At 41.7% G+C, this 23074-nt stretch overlaps 1 protein-coding gene across 8 annotated transcripts in view; it reads right to left on the bottom strand.

The window, feature by feature from the left end:
- The window catches only part of PCLO (piccolo presynaptic cytomatrix protein), a 382165-nt gene extending 377268 nt beyond the window's left edge, over positions 1–4897 (bottom strand). For all 8 annotated transcript variants that reach the window (XM_054844924.1, XM_054844942.1, XM_054844959.1 and 5 more), the window contains exon 1: positions 4426–4897. In XM_054844924.1, the coding sequence (XP_054700899.1) occupies positions 4426–4667 (242 nt within the window). In that variant the 5' untranslated portion in view covers positions 4668–4897. The remainder of the gene's footprint in view (positions 1–4425) is intronic.
- Between the last annotated feature and the right edge of the window lie 18177 nt (positions 4898–23074).

The raw sequence follows: 23074 nt of genomic DNA, 5'->3' as shown, positions 1-23074 counted from the left end.
TGAGTAGGTGTGTTTCTACTGGCATCGGTGAACATCGACTAACTCATTATTCATAAAAAGGATAATTCAGAAAATATAATTCCTTCACATATCTGGCATTTTTGCTTGTTAAAATAACAATTTTATACTCTGTTTAGCAACTAGGTAGATCTACCTGCAGTTCTGTTTCTTGCTATTTAGATAAGCCCTCTAGGTTTATCTGAAGAGGTTCTGCTTACAAAGCGAAACTATTTCAACCTCTCTGTTAGTGGCAGTCTGATACATTTCCAGCATTCACCTTCAGAGTGTTCAAAACGTTGGAAGGCTTCATTCAACAATGCTAAGAGTGACAAGGGAAAAAGAGAAAAGGATCAATGGTAGTATTAAAACTCATGTCAGGAAGCATGGTACCGTGCCCAAACCTTACAGCGTGAAGGTGGAAGGAAAAAAAAACCACAGCTGGTTTTAGAAATTGAACTTGGACATTAACAAGAAGTAAATGTGGATCCCTACTCCTCCAGCTTTCATTTCTATCAAAATAACGTGCTCCATAAATTTCCACTTGATCAGGAGTCAGGACTTGAAATGAGATTAAAACCCATGAATCTAGGAAATAAAAACCCAGGTGATTCTGCAAGGCTGCTGGTGTATTCTGGAGACCAGACTTGTCTTGCCTTTATACATAGCAATGTTTCTAAGCAATGGAGACAGAGTGTGGTTAGGTACCAGAAGAAAAAGCCTTGAAAAGACAAACTTCTTGAGAAACGTTACTTCTGTCAAAAGCCAGGACTTGCTCCGTGTAGTTTTCGGTAGCTGGAAGTTGAAGCCTTCTTTTCTAGAATTATTTTACAACCAGCTACTGACTGATACTGAACAATTTTAATTAATCTGGAGAATCAGAAATCCTACCAAAAAAAATATTTATGTTGCCTTTATTGACAAGAATTTTCTTATTTTTAAACCTGTTGAATCATGAAAAACCCACCATTGTTTTAAAGTCTTTAATCCAGACACAACAAGCAAAATCATTTAGTCCTCGCTCACGTAATTCTTTTCTTTGTGCTGCTATGTTTCTCCTCACTTGAGCCTTGACTTAGAGCTCATCTTTATTCATTTACATGAATATGACAGCCAAATCAAAGCTGTCAAGAGGAGACTCAACAAAAAGACTATTGGTCTAGTTCTTGAACGCCATAACTATAAAAACCTATTTAAGAGAGGCGTGTCTTTTTCCATTCATCAGTATAAATAGCTTTAAAGAGAAATACAATAACTACACACCACCAAGATATTTAGGTCTTTTCATATCTACAGACAAGGTATGTATAAACTTATGCATACCCCTGGTGCCTAACTTTTTTCTTTTTTTTTAAGTCAACAGAGTGATCGCATTAACAAAAATATGTATCTCTTCTGGAAAATACACCATAAACATACTTTAGAAGTGTGATACTCAGGTAGACTTCTTAGCATCTCCTCTCAAAATGCAGCAATTTTCTTTCTGTTAATGTCTATTGTGAACAACTTAATGAACTAAAACAAAAAAAAAAAAGAAAACCAGCTGCATTAGATGATTAGATGACCAAACTGAATATATGAACCCTTCCACATGACATGGAACAATTCCTCAGCAAGTGGATGCTGACACAGTTACAGAGTCATTCAACGAAGCCAGAACAATGGGAACTTGCTTATGAATTGACTGTGTACGTTTCAGCTAAACTTCCTAACCATACATTTTCTGAAGACAAGTAATTGAAATAGGATAGAATAATTTCCATAGGTGCTAAGCATCCCAAACCCTGACTGGAACCTAAAGAATAAAACATTCAAAGAAAAATAAATAAATAAAAAAGGTATATTTTGTTTAGGTAGATCTATTTAGGTGCTTTAGATCTAAATGCTTATATTAACATGCATAATAAATATTAAATGCATTTATTTAGCTATTGCATTTTTGAAGACTTAAAAGCTCAAAAATATATAGAAGTCCTAGAAGCTGCAGTGTGTAATTTATGGTTGTACAGGTGCAACTATGTTTCCTGGTACATACATTACTTACTATTAGAAACTCCGTAGTTGCAAAAATTGTTACTTCAGGATATCATCAATCATGAGGAATTTGTACACTTTAAGACTTGGGTTACTTCGGTAGGGGAATGAAAGCATTTAGAATAGGAAATAATTATTAAGTCTCTCAGGTAAGACTGGATAACAGCTAATATTATAACAGAAATCACAGAGGAAAAATACAGTTAACATGAAAAAACCTAACAGACAATACAATAGGGACACTGTCATAATGCAAGGATATATAAACCAGAAGCCAGAATTCCTCTTTTGATCACTATTTCAGTCACTTCACATTTGGACTGACATAACCGAATTAGAAGAAAAAGCTGTTGGGAACAACAGTTGTAGAGCATCAGTTAAGAGGTATTTTCCACATCTGATTTCTTTGGCCACATAGACTGAGAAAAAAAAAAAAAAAAAATCTCGAAGCTAAGGAATCTGAGTCTCAGCAGGCTAGTTCTTTACTTAAGTTGAAGTCTAGAAGAGGCTGATCCTTAGCCCTGAGAAAAGTCTTATTCCAATGGTTTGGATCAGGTTCTTAATAATTATTCCCATCATTCTTCATAGATCTCAATAGCAAAGAGAGGTGTGCAAGAGGAGCAAGTAAAGCCACAAAACAAGAGCAGAGACAAGTAGTAACCTCGTTATAGTGTGACAGGCACAAAGATGCTATGATGGAACTGCTACAACCCCACATGAGAAGCTAGTTGATAGCTTATTGCACTGAATGTTAAAATGTGAGCTTTGACTAAAAGTTAAAACACTGTAATTCACAAATATAGAGCGTCTTTAAATGGAAAGTGAAAGTATGGTATGCTAACAAGATCAAAGTAGTTTCTGATATTATAAATATGTTTGTGGGAAAGCAGCCATTTATAAATGCAGACATATTCACATTGCAATGAGTTTAGCCTATTCTAGAATCTTATAGGGACACTTATCTTACTTTTTGCTGGAACATTATCATGAAACAATAAACTTTTAAAGTCTTTGTGTCTTTGCTCATAGACTGTTATACAAAAGGGAATTTTGAGCTTAGTTTTGCAGAATTAACCAATATGATTTTTTTTCCCCATTAACATCTATAGAAGCTGGGTAGAGCCCTGAACTGAATGGGAAATTATATCTCACATATAGTGTTAATACCTGTTTAATAATCATGGAAGAGATAAACCAGTAAAATTTGATTTCCAGTTTTAAAAAACAGACACCATCATCTCAGGTAAAATCCCAATGATTTCAGTAGTTTGCCCAAGGATGCATTTGGTTCCACCCTCCTTGCTTCTCTTCTTCTAGAATTCCCTTATATAAACCTGATATTATATAAATTCAACATGAATTTATCTAGGGGGAAGCCAATACACAAGAACCCTGTTGAACAGTCAGTCGAGGAGGCTCCTTTCAGCATCCTCCTTCAAAGACAAACAACACACCCAGCCCCGGAGACGGGGAGCCACAGGGACGCCGGCGAGTTCAGGACCGTGGACAGGGGCACGGGCGGCGACCGGCGGGCACCGGCACCGCGGGGAGAACCGGCCCCCAGCCGGAGCGGGGCAGCGGGCTTGTTGCACGTCGGGCAGTGGATTTACCAGGGGGCAGGGAAAGAAAAGGGAAGGGAATTACCCTAGCCTTCGCAGATGCACAACGACGTAAAGCCATCGCTATCCAGAATACTGAAGCCCGTGGCAAGCAATTTAATTATTATTTCGCCTCTCTTTTCCCATTCAACAAAAAAGGGAAGAAAAAATCGAGAAGAAAAATAAGGAGGAAAAAAATAGACTGAAACAGACCTCCTCAATCCATGACTATTTAATGAAGCCAAATGATAGTTGTAGAGGTTAAGAATTAGCAGAGTAATGGCTAGCAAATACATCACGCCCCAAAGCTTTGAAAGATTCAACAAGAATCTCTTTCTCCTGAAAGAGAAGCTTAAAGAGCCCATCAGCCCTGGAGAGAGCTTCCCTGGCTACTATCCGAGCTGTGGGGCACTCCAGCCCGGGAAAGCACACACACACACACACACACAGAAAACCGAAACGTTGTCTGCAAATCTCTCCGCTCCCTAGACACAGAAACTACCCGTGCACCGGATCGGTGCGAAGGGAGGGACGGGGAGAGGGCGCAGCCCACTGGAACCGAGGACCGTCGTTATTATTAGAAACCATCGGAGTGGGAAAAGCCGGAGAGTGCAGGCTCCATCCTTGTGTCCGCACTCGTGCAGCCGCCCCCTTCCCTCCCTCAGCCAGCAAAACGCAACGCCTGCTCCCGATGCAGCGGGCCCGGATCGTATTGCGACTCGCCCCCCGCCCCACCGCGAGGAGACGGAGAAGGGGGGAAGGGAGGAGCGGGAGAAGGGAGATTTTCCGTGCATGCCTTTGCATGGGAGGCGGCTCCGCGCCGGCGAGGTTCCCTCTGGGCAGCCCCTGCGCCCTTGACATGACAGCGGCGATCTGCCTCCTCTCCTCCTCGCTCAGCTGGCTCAGGTCCGCCTCCACCCCGGCCGGGACCAGGCGCTGCAAGGGAGCCGCGGGGCCGCCGCCATCCCCGGCCGCCGCCGCCCCTTCGGGGAAGGCGCCCAGCCCTTCGCCTCCTTCCAGGCTCGCCTCGTTGCCCATGGCCGCCGCGGCTCCCCGCTCGCCTCCTCTCCCCTCGGGCGCAGACCGGGCGGGTGAGGAGCGACTCGCCGGCTCCCCGGCGGACGGAGCGGTGGGCGCTCAGGGCTCCGCGGCCGCCGCCGCCGCCACCACCACCACGGCCCCGCGCGGCGGCAGCGCCGGGGCCGGGCTCGCTGGCTGCCGCCGCGGCTGCCGGGCAAGTGCGGCGCCGCCAACCGCCCGCCCGCCGCCCCGCGCCCCGCCGCCCCGCACAGCGCATGCTCCGGGCGGGCGGGCGGCTCCCCCGCGCACACCACCGCCCCGCGCCCCGCCCACGCCCCGCCCTTTAAAGGCACCGCGCACCACACGCACACCCCACACACCCCCCACACACCCCCCGCCGCCCCGGGCAGCTGCCCACGCACCGCCCCACGCACCCGCTGCCGGCGCATCTGACGAGGGCGGACGGGTCGTGGCCGCGGCGGGCTCTCGGCCGGCCCTCCTGGCGGGCGGTGGGGATCCGGCGCCCGGGGGTGCCGCCTCCCGTTCTCCTTCCCCTGCAAACAAGGGTGTGCTCGCCAGCAGGCTAAGCTTGACGGAGCCTGGCTCGCCCGAAGCACGAAGCAAAGGAGGATGGAAGGCACATCTGGAGGACATCCACCCAAGCAACCCCCCCCGAGAGCAGGGCCAACCACGTCAGGTTGCTCAGTCTCACGTGTCTCCGTGGATGGAGATCTCGCAGCCCCTCTGGGCCCCTGTCCCAGCGTTTGACCACCCCTGTGATGACCTGCTCCAGTATGTCAGTGTCACTGCAGGACTGGTGAGCCCCAAACTGGACACCATACTCCTAATGCAATCTCAACTGCTGAACATATTGAGAAGGCAGCTCCAGGGAGACCTAATTGCAGCCTTCCAGTACCTAAAGGGGGCCTACAGGAAAGCTGGAGAGGGACTCTATCACGGAGTGTAATGATAGGACAAAAGAGCATAGATTTACACTACGTGTTAGGAAGAAATTCTTTACTGTTAGAGTGGTGAGGCACTGGCACAGGTTGCCCAGAGAGGTTGTGGCTGCCCTTGGCTCCCTGGAAGTGTTCAAGGCCAGGTTGGATGGGGCTTTGGGCAACGTGGTCTAGTGGAGGGTGTCCCTGCCCATGGCAGGGGGATTGGAACCGGATGATCTTTAAGGTCCCTTCCAACCCAGGCCATTCTATGATTCTATGAATCACCTTCTTTAACCTGTTGGCTGCACTTGAGGTAGTACAGCCTGGTCTGCTGTTGGCGTTCATCACAATGGCATACTGCTAAAACATGTTCACCTTCTCATCTACCAGGATTTTTCTGCAAAGCTGCTTTTGGGCCAGCCTGTCCTGGTGCATGGAGTCATTCCTTCCCAGATATAGGACTCTGCACTTGCCTTTGTTCACCTTCATGAGGTTCCTCTCGGTCCATCCTCCTGCCTGTGAGGGGCCCTGCAAGCAGCAGTCCTGCTGCCTTTCAGTGTATCTACTGTTCCCTGAGCTGGCATCATTGACCGACTTCCTGAGGGTGCATTCCATGCCTTTGCCTACATCATTAACAGAGGCATTGAATATTACTAGTCAGAAAGTTACAGCTAGTAACATGCCACCAGTTGAACTTGAAACAGCTAGCCACAACTCATTTGAGCCTGACAGCTCAGCCTGTTTTTCACCCACTGTACAGGTCTCACTAATTTGCCTATGAGGATATTATAGCTGATGATGCTGAAAGCCTGATGGAGTGTGATTTGCCTGGGGTAAACACATGCTGTTTCCAATAACTTTCCTGTCCTTCATCTGCTTGGACATGGCTTCCTGGAGGATTTGCTCTGTAACCTTCCCAGGAAGGGTACCAGCCACATTAGCCTTGCTGCCGTGCAGTTCTCTCGTGGATTCCCTTTCTTGAAGACAGGTGCAGTGCCTGCCTGTTTCTGATCATTAGGGAACTTTCCTAAAGACCTTTTGAGGATGATAGAGTGACTTTGCAATAGCATCAGCCAGCTCCCTCAGCACCCTTTCATCCACCCCATCTAGTCCTATAAGCTTCTGTATATCCAGCTGGTTTAAGTTCTCCCTGAGTCTGTCTTTCTCTACTACAGGTCATGCTGCGCTCCCACATACTCTGATGCTCAGCTCAGTGACCTGGGAGACTAGAGGACAAACCTTACTCATAAAAGCCATGGCAAAGATCCACTAAGTACCTCGGCCTTTCTATGTCCTTTGACATTAATTTTCCTGCCTCATTGATCGGGGGCCAAATTTTTCCCAAATTCATAGAATCATAGAATGGCCTGGGTTGGAAGGGACCTCAAAGCCCATCTAGTTCCAACCCCCCTGCCACAGGCAGGGACACCCTCCACTAGACCACGTTGCCCAAAGCCCCATCCAACCTGGCCTTGAACACTTCCAGGGATGGGGCATCCACAGCTTCTCTGGGCAACCTGTGCCAGTACCTCACCACCCTCACAGGGAAGAATTTCTTTCTAACATCTCATCTAAATCGACCCTCCTTCAGCTTAAACCCATTCCCCCTTGTCCTGTCACTACACTCCCTGATAAACAGTCCCTCTCCAGCTTTCCTGTAGGCCCCTTCAGGTACTGGAAGCCCGCAATTAGATCTCCCCGGAGCTGCCTTTTCTCCAGGCTGAACAATCCCAACTCTCTCTTCTTCCTAGAGTTCTTACTAAATTGTGGCTGTATTTTGAATATTCCAATGTGTCTGTTAAACAGCTAGATCTTCACAAATGTCAGTTGTTTTAGCTATAGGGATGTGACAGCATTTGGTGCTCTTGCTTGTCTCCTCCTGTAGCACCATTACCATTTTTCTCCAGACACAGCTGTATGCAGCTCAGCCCCCAAAATGACCCACATAAGGATGCCGTCCAAATATTTATAGTACGCTTCTACTGTAACAGAGACCATTTTTTCCAGTACAGGTTCACAATAAATGATGAAACTAGTAGCAGCTGGGGGCTTCCTGCTTTTCTCTTAAGTGACTTTAAGTTACACATCAAAAGAACAGCTCAGCAGAAAACCTGATAAAGCACAGAGGGAAAATCCTCTAAATGGAGTAGCATGACGTGAATGTAAGTGGACACCTGTTCACACGGTGTTCTAGGTAAAGACGTCAGAGGGGCCTGTGGAAGAGGTGAAGCACAACACAGTCACACCTGATCTTAAATATCCTGTGGAGGGTGGTATTCCTGGGTAGTCTGGAAGTTTATTAAGCTCCCAAATGCAGTTTTTCTAAACAAACAAATGTTTCTTTATTCAAAATGTTTCTTTACGCAAACCTATGTTTCTTTATTCAAAGTCAAATAAGTAACCAGTGCTTTTGACTCAGACCTAGAAGTCATCTTATCTTTAAAAACAGATGGCATATGTCAGATATAGATGCAGACAAAACAAGAGAGATCAAAACACATTAAATTCACTCAATAAAACAATTAAAACTGGGGAAATAGCAGTTCTCCAAGTGCTTACTCATCAAAACTATATACACTGTTCCTATTTCACTGTTAACATGTCCTGCGATAGAAGATAGGAGGAAAGAGACATATAATGCCCAAGGAAGTAAGCTGAGCCCAAATGGAGGCGCAGGATGAGAATTGACCTTCGGTGGGAAGTTCAGTATTGGCTTCAATGGAGGCAAGGATGTCACCTTAAAATGATTATGATTTCAAATATCTTAGGGACTTCTGTGAAAACCTGCTCTTTTCGCAGTTCTGTGACATTTACCTTTTCCTATGAAACAGCACGAAATCAATAGTTATCTGTCCCAGAAGTCCCACTGCAGGCCTGTTTTCCCTACATCACATCATTTCCACATCTTTCTCTCTATATACTTCAGAGTCTATCCAAAAGTGATACCAACTCTCTCATTTTGGTGTTACTGATGAAACTCACAAACTAATGAGGCATAACATTCTGTTGCAGCAAGTAAAGAAGAGTTATCAAATGAATCAGTCTTTTTCTCCAAAGTCATAATGTCTAACTTGCAAAAAACAGCTTGGTGGTGGCAGGCTAAATGCCCTTATTTAAAAAAATGTATTTTCTTAATCACCAGCATTGAAAAATTTTATTAAAACCTTTCAAAGATAAAACAGTCTTAAAAAGCGCATGCAAATTAGAACTCTGTGTGTAAATTTAGAGGCAGAGATATAGAAGCAAGTTGTCTTTCCTTAGTTACTAAGTAATATAAAAAGGATAATCACGAACAGTGGCAAATCCAACCACCCTTCGAGGGCTCACTTACAGTTTTTCTAGAATTTTCACTGTATCCATTTGAATCCAAAATAGATCAGCACAATCCACAAACATTTATATCTTTTACAACATTTAGTCCATGCATAGTATTATTATCCCTGCAAAACAAAGGCACGGTATGTTTGAAGTGATGTAACTTCATTCAGACTGAGGACTGTGCTGTATCAGTAACGCGGTACTTTCATCTGTGCCAAACTGGGATGCAAACTAGGTGCACCGGATCTCCAAAGGAGCCGGTCCAAGTTAGTGCTGAGTAAGCAGAATCAGCACAAGGATGCTGGTTCATCTTTTGCCAGTGCTGAACCTGATCTGGGGCAAGGGAATCTCAGTTAAGTGTGTATCTTCAGCGCTAAAATGAGTGCTTGAAGTTAATTTACTGATTAACAACACTGAAGACATCCAATCTTCTCATCAGTAGGCTACTTAGTATAGATGCACTCTTTACATTTTAAAGGGGAGAAAAAAGCCATTTAGTGCAGAGAATTTGGAGAAGTAATGGTAGGATCATCAGAAGAAAGGAATAAGAGGTCAGTAACACCTTAGCATGAGCTGGCAAAATGGGAAGGGAAAGAAACTCTTATATCTTAATAATATGCCTGGCATTATGCCCAGATAGAAGTGAAGGAGGAAGAAGGTGCGTTAATCATTAACAATTAACAGAAGCTGTACTGATCAGTACCACAAAGGAAGGTAAAGAGGAGCTAGAATTTGCATAAACATATTTGTAACACTTTACACATTAATGATTTCATATTTTGTACAAATACCTAGCTAAATGCTACAGTGCCCCTATCGCATTTACCTACCCCATTTCAGAGACACAGAGACTGTGGCGGGTACTATGAGTTTAAAAGACGTGGCTAAAATGCATCCAACTGTTCGGTCCATTTGCTGTACAGAATGAACAATACCTGTTAATGATAGCTCTTTCCAGCCACTTTACACAATACATTTGATAAATACATTTAAGTATGCAAAAATAAAGGAAAAAATGGAATACCATAGCGCAGTCAGTTGCACAGCTATGCCCGCAGTCCTCTCCTCCTCACCATCTCAGAATGCAAGTGAGCACACTGCACCAGAGATTAAACAAGGGGACACACCACAATCATGTTGAAGCAATATACTGAATGGAATTTATCCAATACAAGAAACTGAGTAAGTTTTTAAAGGATGAAATAAAAGAGTATGAATCTGTTTTCTGGAAAAATGTTAGGCAACACCTAGGAAGTAATAATTTCAAATATGACATAAGTTATGTCTATATAAGCATGTAAGCCAAAAGCACGTGATGCTTTAAACTACACATTTGTACGAGCAGCTGTATGTGCCACTGGTGCACTACTGTAGTAGGCAGCACACCGGTGCAGGTTATATGAAATACCTACTAAGGGATGGAAACATGCATACACAGTCTGCACTAGGCTGAATGCTTTGAAACAAGAACACAGGAGAGTAAGGCTTCTTCTCTCACAAGTACTAATTCTGTATCAAAACTACTCTTATCTACATACCAACCAAAGTTAGGCTAAGGACTGCACAGCAAACGTTCTTCAAGATCGTAATGAATCTCCAGTCTCACCTGATTTAGTGGTCACCAAAATGACCCGTAAAGGACGGTAACAAGGTACCTTGCAAAGCATTGTGTGTTGCTCTTCTATTCAAATGCGTATTACTCTCCTCTCTGTACACAGTGCTTACACAGAGTCAAGGCCGTTTCTGCTTCTCACACCAGACTCACACTCACAGGAGGCTGGGGGTGCACAAGGACTTGGGAGGGGACACAGCCAGGACAGCTGACCCCAACTGACCAAAGGGGTATCCCATACCGTATGACGTCACGCTTGGCATATAAGAGGCTGGGGGAAGAAGAAGGAAGGGGGGACACTGGGAGTGATGGCGTTTGTCTTCCCAAGTCACCGTTACACGTGATGGAGCCCTGCTTTCCTGGAGATGGCTGAACACCTGCCTGCCCATGGGAAGTGGGGAATGAATTCCTTGCTGTGCTTTGCTTGCGTGAGCAGCTTTTGCTTTACCTGTTAAACTGTCTTGTCTCAACCCACAAGTTTTCTCACTTTTACCCTTCCAATTCTCTCCCCCATCCCGCTGTGGGGCGAGTAAGTGAGTGGCTGCATGGTGCTTAGTTGCCAGCTGGGGCAAAATCACAACACCCTGTTCCAAAGATCCTGCAAAAAACACATACTTAAGGGGGAAAAAAAAAAAAAAAGACCGAATATAGCATAAAAACTCCCAGGTAAGAGAAAACTCCCTGGACAGAATTATTTACAGTATTCCAGAGTTTCTGAATGTCTGGGATTTTTGGGGGGGATACCATACACTCTGACACAATACCATTAATGTTACAGAATCCTATTTATTATTAAACAAATAATTTTTGAACAGGCACTGCAGATACTTTAGCCTCATTATCGTCAGTCCAATTGAAACAGCAGTAGTAGATGCACTTTATCCCAGTGAATACCCAGTGTGTACAGAACCTGTCTAAGTTCTCCTAGCAATCTCACAAACAGATTTGCTTGTTTAAACAAAACAAGAAGGTCTGCCAACTGTCTGCAGCACAGCAATGCTGATATGCTCACAATATGGACTCCCACAGTATAGATTAGTCACAATGTTAGAAATCTTAGGTTTATTTACAATCAGTGCTTCTAATACACAAATAGTGATTTGCATTTTAAACTGAAGAGTGGGAAGAAAAAAGCCCTTAATCTCCAAACCTGTATCCTACAACACCTGCCACAACAGCAATATGTAGTTTTGTCCTGTCATCCTCCAGTTGCTTTCTCTAATTTGAGTTTATCCACCTGCAGCAGTTGAATACAACTAACAGTGGTACAGACATCATCACAGAGAGCTCAGTTTTTATTTGCTTGTATGGTAAAACAGTCATAGCGGGGATTATTACAATTCAAGAGCAAAAGCAATCAATTAGGAAGAACCTAGGGAAAGATTTGAACCTTCATTAGCATCAGATTATGATAGATCACATTAGAATCAAGTAACTGTTCAGTTTATCCAGTTGGGTTTGCACCAGTAAGCATAACACTGAGATTCTCAGGATCTACCTCTTAGGATTGTTATTGGTAAGCTAAGAGCGTTGAAAGTTTTAATTCCCCTAGCAGTTATCTCTTTCATGCCCAGAACACAGTAGGTACTTAAACTGAAAACTGTATAACCTAAACAGAGTAAAGTCTCACTAGTGAAGCACGTATTTAGATTGTATGTTCAGGTCCTGCCTGTGCCACAGAACACAGGCTCTCACTTTAAACACAATCTCTTTTTTTTTTTTTTCTTTCTAAATTAGTTAATCCAGGGTGGGGAGAGGGGAGTGGATGTTAAAATTCATTATGACTATTGAAAATAGTTCACTTGGTTTACATGGATTTCTGTATAGAAAGCTTACTTAAAATAAGATTTTTGAGATGAAACCTGCCTTACTGTAAGTATCGTATGTAACTAAATATTGGCCAAGGCCACCATTTCCGAAGATAAGAGATTCAAGTTAAGCACCTGAGTCCTTCTGTAGGAGTTCATATGTAGAATGATAAACAGGGATGCAGAGCACACAGTTCCAGTGGGTACTGCCTGTTGCTTTCTATGTATAGGGTGGCGCGCTGTAGACCGTGTTAAATACACATTAACTAGGTTTTCTGGCATGAGCTACCAACTGGCTCTGTGGTAGAATTAAAGAGAAAAAAAAAAAAAAGAAAAGATTTATCTATAAAGGCCTCCTTAGAATGGGTTCTGGATACTGCTCATTTCATGTAACATAAACAACAGTCTTTATCCCAGAAAGTATATCTATTCAGGACCAAGAAAGTTCACCCTTCTCTTCAGGTATGTACTTAGAGGCTTTCTACTCCTGACACTAGAAATAACTCCTAGCTCATAAAGGAACATTCAAAACCAGAGCTACATCCCAAATGCCTTGATTTTCGTTTTAGTCCAAAAACAATCTTAGAGTGGGTGGCAAGGAACCTCTGAAGGTCACCCGGTCCAACACCTCTCTCCAAACAAGGCCAACATAGATTAGGTTGCTCAGTGCTACTTTCGGTCAAATTGAGTATTTCCAAGGATAGAGAATTCAGTCTCTCTGGGCAACCTTATATCTAATCAGAATTTCTTTTGTGGCAATTTGCCTCAGTTACCTCTTGTGCTTTCACCCTGCTCCTCAGGGATGTGTAAAGCTCTATTTCCTCTGTCTCCTCCCATTAGGAACTTGAAGATGGCAATAGGATTCACCCTGAGCCTTCTCTTCATAAGGCTGAACAAACCTATCTCTCTCAGCCTCATAGGTCAGGTGCTCCAATCTCCTAACAGTCTGGACAACCCTCCACTGGATTTGTTCCAGTTTGTCAATCTCTTTCTTATGCTGAAGAACCCAAACCTCGCCAATGCACTCCAGATGCAGTATAACAAATGCTGAGTAGAAAGGAATAATCAGTTCCCTCAATCTCTTGGCTACGATACAGCCCAATATACTGTTGACCATCTGAAATGCAGGAATTTGCACAAATCTTTCTGAAATTTCATGAGATTCATGTTGGCCCATTCCTCCAGCCTGACTAGATCTCCTTGAATGCCAGCCTTGTCATAAAGCACATTGACTTCATCTGCCAGCTTGGTATCACACACAAACTCCTCCTCCAGATCACCGATAAACATATTAAACAGGGTAAGTCCCCGGAGAACTTGACTTGAGCTGACCTCCAGAGTACAAGTAATTTCCCAGTATCCTTTTAACTCAGTGCTGCAGACAGTTTTTCATCAATTTAGTGTTCCACCCATCTAAACTGTAAAGTCCCAACATTGATATAAGGCTTTATAAGAGACCATGTTGAAAGCCTGGATAAAATCAAGATTGAAGACCCCTACCATTGTTGTCCCCTCATCCACAGACTTAGTTTTCTTAATTATAAAATGCAATCAACTTGGCCATAGCATAATTTACCTGTATACATCTATATTGGATATTTTCGTTCACCACCTTCTCTTTCATTTGCCCAGAAATGGTTTACAAGAGGACTCACTCCATGATTTTTCCAGGAACCAAGGTGAGGCTGACCTGCCCTTGGTTGACTCTTATCATTTTTGTCCTTCTGAAGATGGTTTTGGCATTTTTGTTTCCCCAGTCATCAGGGAACTCCCCCAGTCTCAACAATCTTTCAGGGACACCTGAGAGTGACCACACAATGACATTGGCCAAATCTCTCAGTACTCACAGATGCATCCTTTCTAGTCCCATGGATCTGTATATATTGAGATTACTCAGGAGATCACTGACTTGATCCTCTTCCACTACTTGGCTTACCTAACACCATCCCTACATACTCAAGCAATGTTTCTAAATTCCTCCTTCATAGCCTGCCCTCACTTCCACTTCTATAAATGTTTTTGCATGGGACCCCAGTCAGTGTCTATTCATTTTTGTGAGTACTAGGATGGATTATTCTTTTGTTTGGAGGAGACTATCCTTAAAGATCTGCTAACTCTCATGACCTCTTTTGCCCTTCAGTACTGCTTCCCACCAAATTATACTTTCCAGTTCTCTGAATAAGCTGAAGTCTACTTTCTTGAAATTTGGGATCTGTGTTCTGCTGCTTGCGTTCCTCACTCCCCTCAGGATCTTGAGCTCTGCAATTTCATGGTCACTACAGCCAAGCCTATCATTGATTATCACATTCCCAACAAGCTCTTCAGAGGTCATGAGTAGCAATGTCCAGGAGAGCATCACCTCTGCTTGTCCCATACATCATATGTATTATGAAGTTACACGACACCCTCCAGAAATTTCTGAAATTGCCTGTGTCCTGCTGTACGGCGCTTTTGGCAGGTGTCAGGAAGGTGTAAGTCCCCTACGAGAAGTAGAGTCTGTAATATAGAGACTTTGGTCAAGTGTTTAAGGAAGGCTGTCCACTTCTTCACCCAGATTTGGAGGATCTGTAACACACTCCCACCACAATGTCATGCTTACTGGCCTCTCCTCTGATCCTGACCTGCAAGCTCTCAACTGCATTGTTGCCCATACCACAGGAGAGCTTCACACATTCAAGCTGCTCCTTTACACTGGCAGCAATCCCCTTTCTCTTCACCTCTACCTGTCTTCAAGACTTTCTTTCCATCCATCTCAACACACAAGGCATATAAGTGACCCCACTAAATCTCAGACATTCCTGTGATCTCATGAAATATGCATCTCCTCCTACCCACACCTTTCCTCTTCACCAGCAGGATTGAGAATAAACCCCAGGCTCCCATGCTGTTCACACTTGCCTCCAGAGCCCTCTAGTCACTCTTGTGAGCCTCAGGGTCTTCCTCAGCAGTGGCATTGGTGCCTATGTGGATGAGCAGGCAGCGGAGTGCATAAAGAGCGCAATACCTTTCTCTCATTTATCGCAGTTCTAATACCGCCCAGGACATCATGCTACAGCATAGTGTCCAGTACTTTAAAATGTAAAATACCATTGGTTATGCAATACTTATCACTGCTATGTGCAGATTTCATTAGACACAACTCATACAGCAATACATTTGCACATGGTATAATCTCCATTTCAGAAAGAGAACTTCTCATATTAAGCATCTAGTGACTTCACAAATGAAAACAACTTTTTTATAATTTGCTCACTGTAGGCCAAAAGGTGTTTTATTACAATGAAATAAACTACTATGAAATTCAGTATATTCCACAAGCCCATCTTTACTATACTCAGTACACTTTCCTAAATCTCTTACAGGACTACTTTCTTTAGATAATTAAGCATGTTGCAGTGGCTTGTGTCATCAGGCAGTGTGGCAGTCCCTTTTTCCTCACCAAGTTGCTAAACCTAAAAGATGACTCATGGCTTAGGAAACAAAGACTTTCTGCTGTTAAAGAGACTTTGTTTTACCTTGGGAAAACCTACAGGTAGCCACTAGAAGCTAACGACTGCATATCTTTGTGTAGGAGGCTTGCATATCTGTTATATGGGGACAGTGACAGTTCTTACTCTAACGGCAGTGGTAATTAATGGGTTTTAAGATTTTAAAAATGCAAATTCTCTAGTGGTGAGGTCCATAAAAGTATTTCACAGTTTTCTGTGATTCACAATTCACAAATTCACAAATTAATTCTACAGTGCCTTATATACACACTGGTATTAATTTAGATAAGAAACTGTATAAATCTGCTGGCACAAAGAAGTCACTAGCTGTTTATTCTTAGCTCGTCAGCAAGTCAAAACTGCTAGCTCACAGATACTTTCTCTAAGTCCTAGGGAGTTAGTGTAGACATGCTTTCATCCTGGAATGCAAACTCTTTCTTTCCACTTTTATATATATAGTTCTATATCATATATCCCAACGCCTAAACTGGTTGAATTACAAATTAGAATTAATCAGATGAAGAGAAAGATGCAGTTGGTTTCTTCCTTAATGAAGGTTTTGGGTTGGTTTGTTTTGTTTTGTTTTGTTTTTTTCTGAATTTCTCTACTATAATTGTGTCTACTTCTAACCTTAAAAGATAATATTTTTCAAGTAGATCTTTTCCATTCCTAGGTATTTTTTTAAGGACACCTGAAATGCAAGGACATCTAGTTTGTAAGAATTTTTGATTTACATTTTTCAGCATAAAAGACAATGACAAGAAATAGGATAAGTCATAAACTGAACATGCTGATACACAAACTGTAATGAGCAGTTGGCGATGGAGACATTAAGGGAGCTCAGAACTCTTAGGTCACTCACTGATGGATGGGCAATTGAAGGAACCACTGAAACATAATCTTGAAGAGGTTCAACCAGAACTTTGTAATTTATAAAAATGAGGACAAGATTATCATCATGAGTGTGATGAGAAAAAACAATCTTAGCATGGAATATTTGAGGTGGACTGTGGCAACATGGAAACCATTAATGGATGTTTAAGGAAAGGATCAACAGCAAGGAAAGGGAAGGATCAGTGCTGAAGGGGAACAAAAACATAGGAAAATGGAAAGGAGGAGGAATAAAAATGTGGCCCATTGCATGTAAGCAGGCTGCCAGTCAGTGCTTTTGTTTGGCCAAACCCTGTGCCTCATCACCACAATCTGAGATATCATCTTACTGTGCTGTATTCCTGACTATTTTTCTTTGTGAGTGCACTATTTTGTAGGCGAGACAATAGCTAACATCAAGATGGGCTCACTGTCAAGTGAAACAGAAGGTCCCAAGGTTGGATACTGGACTGCCTATAGATCTGGACCAGCTATGAGGGACTTGTATGAGAGTGTATGTGTGAGGCTGTTTCTGATGCCTGTACCGAGGGAGTAACTGAGTGTGCGTGTTGATGACTTGGCCTCACTACTGGGTGGATTTCAAACACGGAACCACAGCCGCTTTAGCTTTAGTGAACTGGGAGGAAAACTCCCTTAGGTCCTGAAGTCCACTTCTCTTAACAGTTTTTGGTCTCTGTAAAAAAGCATTCAGATTATCAGAGTCCTTATCAGCATTTTTCCACTAAGCAATTAGATTCTAGGGTAGGATTTAACTAAATTAGGATGCCTGCATTTAAGTACCTACATACAGACTCTACACGTGAGCAAAGTGTTCAGACTCATTGTAGCTGGAGGAGAGCCAGTCCATAAAACATAAAGAGGGAGTCAGGTGAACAACAGATGGGATTCAGTTGCATAAAAATGTTATATGCTACTTATACTTCATCTGGCAATGCAGAAAACCAGACAGCTATTATAAGATATAAAATTTCTTTTACAAATTCTCAGTCATATCTGCCTGCCCTACTGTAAGGCATATTAAATGGCATTACATACCCACCTGTGGGCACATGATTCAAGGGAGGAGTATATACTTCAGAAAGTTGACCAGCTTGGTGTAAGCTTCCGTTAACTAAATGGGAAGCCGGACAGTTAACTTGCTTAAAATTTAGATGTCCCCATGCCTTCAGCTGAATCTCAGTTTAAGTGTTGTCTTAACTTAAGGGAAAGTTTATAAGCCTTTCTTCTTATTATTATTATTTCCCTTACAGTACAAGCCCCTGGCTGATACATCCAGTGCAAATAACTCCTGCAGTTAGGATCACACTCTAAGCTTCACAGAAAAGGCTTTGTAACAGCTTGAGGCATGGAGGGAAAGGACTGTGAGCTGTTTCAATTACTACTTCTGAAAAATGATCGAGCCACTCATGGGCCAGGTGGCAGAAGCATATTTTTACGGATTTGCTGGAACATTTGCAGAATCACAGAACGACAGACTGGCTGAGGTTGGAAGGGACCTCTGGACCATCTTGTGCCACTCCCCTGTTCAAGCGGGACTGCCTAGAGCTGATTCCCCAGGACCATGTCCAGACAGCTTTTGAATAGCTCCAAGAACTCCATTGTGTTCCAGTATTTCAGTGGCATACCATTAAAAAAACTTGATGTGCCACAGTAATATAGCACCAAAGTCACAGGCATGCCTATGATCTAATTCGGCTACAGGGTTTCCCAAAGCAGTACCAACAACAAAAAAATACAGTCACTTCAGAGTTCAGACTACAGAAGAGCAGCAATAAACTACGAATAAAAATATCCATCTCATTTCTCTTACCAGCCTGACTGTTACATAAAGAAGAGTATCTAGCTAAAAACATAACTAACTCATAAAGAGTTTTAAATTACTACTATAAACTAATCCAGTTTAAAATAAACCTTACCCATTTGGGCTTAACTATTTTTTCTAATGCATCCATTCATTTGAGCCTCTCAGACCGGCTCTCACCAGCTGAAACAGAATTTCCACTTTAATAGAACTCACTCATATAGCACAGAGATGCTTAGAGTTGTAGCAGATTTACTGAAGTTTCTCAGCGGTTTCTAAAGTCTTTTGTACTAATTCACACAAAAAAGTTCTGAAGATATGAAGACAGATGAATCTACAATTTCAGCTAAAACCAGCAAATATTTCCTCCCACACATAACCTCTCCCCTCTTTCATCTCATCCCTCATTGTCCCATGCCCTGGAGTATCTACAAGTCATCATTCTGTCTACCTATAATTCCCTTAGCACCCGTACTACATTTACAAAAATATAAGTAAAAATAATCAGCTATGACTCAGAAGCCACAGAAAGAAGAGAATCAAAGAGTAGCAGAGCATTCCCCTCATGTTCTGGTGGGAGAGGTGGGGTATGACCTTACTGAGTTCTCAACTTTACCCATGACAGCAGTGTCTTTGACAATCCTATGATTGTAGAGAAGACTAAAATATTTTATCATGAAAATAATGGCTTTATGCAAAGATTTAGAGAAAATACGCACCTACAGGGTCTGTGCTGAATAAACTGATGTTCTCTCTTTTCCTCCACATTATTCCTGTTGACCTAGCGAAGTGATTTCTAAATCTAAGAATCATCTTTGTAAAATGTGATCTAGAAGCTATTTAGACTTTCCAGTAGGATACTTTCTGAGTTTGCCTGCAGCAAAAACATAATAGAAGAGCCCTATAATTCTAATTGTTTTCCTCTGTGTTAGAGGTAACTCTCTCACAGTTTCATTTACATACCAAGATCTCATAGACAAATTCTAGCATAGCCATGTTTGCTATTAACTGTGCACCCGAGACCTAAAAATAAACAAAATAAAATAACATTAAGGAAATTTACAACACAGCCAAGATTCTATTTTCATTAAAGATATCTCCTTCCAGGAACAACTCCAGAGCAGCAAATCAAAACTCTTAGGAGACCAAGCTTTAAGAACGGCCAGTAGTCTCAGGTTTGAACTTACAGCTATTTCTGTATCTTCTTAGCTTTCCACGATCCTGAGTCGGTGCTTCCCTAAGGACTAGCTACGTTTTTAAGTTTTATTTTAATTTTTCAAATCCCTTCCCAGCTAAGTCCCTCCCTAACTCCTCAACAGAAGTTCCTGACTCACTCACTTGCCTTTGGTAAAGCTATGGATGTGCTGAATTATTCGGCTGATGATAGAAATGTTTTCTCTGCTACCATGAAGATCACACAAATACAAGAGGATTACCATCTTGCCTTGCTTTTTGCGTTTTTGCCCTAAACTGCCTAGGACATCAATTGACCAGTTATCTATTTTCATTCTTAAATTTCCTATGGGCACCAAGGAAAACCATAGGAAGCTTGAGCAGAAAAAAAGTGGGGGGAGAAGTGGTTTGCACACAGAAAAGCAATAACTAAAAATTAGTTATTCTTGGCCAAAACATTGTAGGCATAAACATAAAATTTCCCTTACAGGGTCAACAGGCTTGTATATAACATGAAAATAAGAGTTTCAATGGTCAGCTCAATTCCAAACTCCTACTCTTGTCAATCAACTTCTACTGATTTCTATTTAAGAACTCTCATTTTATATTTGCATTTAAGAAAATTTTCTGTAAATTAATTGTAAGTAATGTAAGACTTGGTGCCTTTCATAGATTTTGATCAAAACTGAATTTGTGGCACGAATTTGCTACTTAATTGATACGATAAATGGCAAATGAAATTCCTCGTCACCAGATGTTTTCAAGGTCCTAGACATTTCTAGAGATAGTAAATATTTTCAGCAATGAGACTCACAGTACTTCCCATAAGATCAAAATACCTTACTTAACAGTATTTTTAAGACCATTTTTCCTAAGTACATGAAAGTTCAGCAATGCAAAGCAGTAGCATTTAGCAATATGACTAATTGGACAGCACCCTTCTATGTACGCTTACAGAGAACACTACACAGCAGTTAAGGCTGCAATAGTAGGGTGAAAGTGGTTATTTTTCTTGATTTTTTCTTCCCATCCTTGTTTGTCCTGATAATTGTTTCTTCTTTCTCTTTCCCCTTTCTCAAGTAAAAATTTGAGAGACAATTATTTTGCTATTCATGAACACCTCTGCGAAACATCACTCTCTCCATAGTGTGAAGTTACGTTTGAGGTGTTTGTGTATAGCGAGTATACGTGATGCTCTAAAACCCCTCCCAGAACTGCTGATCCTGCTGTTAGAGAACAGCCAGAAAAAGAAAATTCATACAAGAAAGAAATTTTAGCATAACCCTAAAAATTTAATATACATTTTGAAAATATTAAGAAAGTAATGTAGCTGAGAATATCTCCCAATGGGGTAAGCAAAAAAGCCATGCGAGCGGTGTTTAATTATAACTTATTATCTACTATTAACCTATTTTATAAAACAATTAATTATAATGAGAGATTATGTTATATAAGACTACAATGCCTTTTGATGTATTATATGCTGCTATGAAGATAAAAGATATTTGTGTTGCTTATCTCTTTTCTAGCATGTGATTTTTATGTATCCATACAGATTTTTGATATTTTTCAAGGAATCAGCAACTCCAAATAATACACTAATTTTTACCTCTTTGCTATCTTCGGTATCTTTCTTACCATAATTTAAATAAAGTTGGAATCAAAACTACTATCACTTAGGAATTCCACTAAGGAAATTTAAAACAAAAGATGAGTTAGTTGCTACTAGTAACTGTTCAGTTCCTGAGATACTTTTTCTTCTTGTTTCTCTCTTTAAAAAAAAAAATTATAAATGGCACTTACATTCACAATTCAATATGGAAAATGTGCTCAACATGAAAAATTATAAGTAATGAAAGAATTGCTTACCTTAAACTTCATCTTTCCTTGCAATCTTGATTTTTTTTTTCTTCATATCTAGTGGCTCCAGGTAGCAGTAGAATGAGAATTGCCTGTGTCCCTGTGAATGTCCAGAGCAAAGAGGTTAGTCTGTGATATATTGGTCTCTCTAATCTCTTCATATCCTCCCTGGCGCAACTGAGTATTTTGCCTAGCTCTTAATACTGAACACAGATTGCAAAATCAGTGATTCCAACTCAACGTTGCAATTTGATTCCCCATGCTGTTTTATAACGTAACCATCTTATATAAGGTTTACCCTATTCAAGATATATTTTATAAAGGAAACCATTATTTTCAGGGCAGGAATATACCATAGAGTTATACCTTTGATTATGTGCTTGACTATTTTATTATGTAATGTTTCAAAGAATCCTTTTTAATTTAGTAATATACTTAATGTAGTTACAGGCAGCATGTGAACAAAATAGATTTAGAACATAGCTGGCCCTGATCCAACCCCCTTTTGCCACGTGCCCTACTCTCACACACACAAACCCAGCCCTGGCCAGCTGCCCGTGCACACCTACCTTCTTGTCTGAGCTGTTGTCTAACGCTCTCCTATAACTGATAACCACCGTTCCTCAAGCAAGCTAAGGGAATGAGCTGGGGGGCAGGGGGGATTTCTCATTACTTAGCAACATATTTGTGTGGACTGTTTTTATCAGTGTCATATATATATATATATAAAAAAGTTTTAATGGCTCTACAACTAGCAAAATGTGTTTGTTTTCTTCACAATAACTTCCACAAATTATTCGCCAACTTCTGCAAACAAATTCATTGACGGGGGAAAGCTTTTTAATATTCACAGTGTAATACTTTTTACCTACTTTGTTTTTTCCCCCTTCAATTCTCAGTTAGTAGAACTGAAAAGAACAAACTGAAACCATAGCTGGAATGAGCTGACCTAGCATGATTGCTTCTGATAGCCCAAAGCAGATTACATCACATGAGGATTATAGATTAAGATTACTCTGCTGATTGTGCGAATGCCTACGAGGAGTTCAGATTATTGTATTTTCTTTTTATTTACTGTACCTTTAGCATTTGGCTGGACTTATTCTGTGTGGTTTTGCATGTATGGTTTGGTCTGTGCATTTGTTACGTCATGGTTCAAGTGGAATGAAATCTAGTGTGATAGGGTTTTTTATTTCTGCTAACTGCCCTCGTACAAATCCATAATAAGCGTTACACATTCTGGATGGGTCTTAAGAAGCTCCTATAGACAGAAAAACAGATAGTGCTGGAATGACAGTCCCCAAGCTGAGATTCAGATGAGATGGCTTCTGTCTTCACTGTGACACAAAACTGTCTGCATGACCAGTACCTAATCCTTTAGAGACAGATATCCTAGTGCTGAAATACCTTTAAAGTCTGACTCTGCTTTAGATTATGCTCAGATATACCCATGTATATGTCCACCTATAGAAAACAAAAACTCACACTACACACATGTGCAAGCAAATTAGCCATTAATACATAAAAAGCATT

The sequence above is a fragment of the Grus americana genome, chromosome 1, assembly GCF_028858705.1.
Source record: "Grus americana isolate bGruAme1 chromosome 1, bGruAme1.mat, whole genome shotgun sequence".
Classification (NCBI taxonomy): domain Eukaryota; kingdom Metazoa; phylum Chordata; class Aves; order Gruiformes; family Gruidae; genus Grus; species Grus americana.
This window is presented reverse-complemented; position numbering and strand designations above follow the sequence as displayed.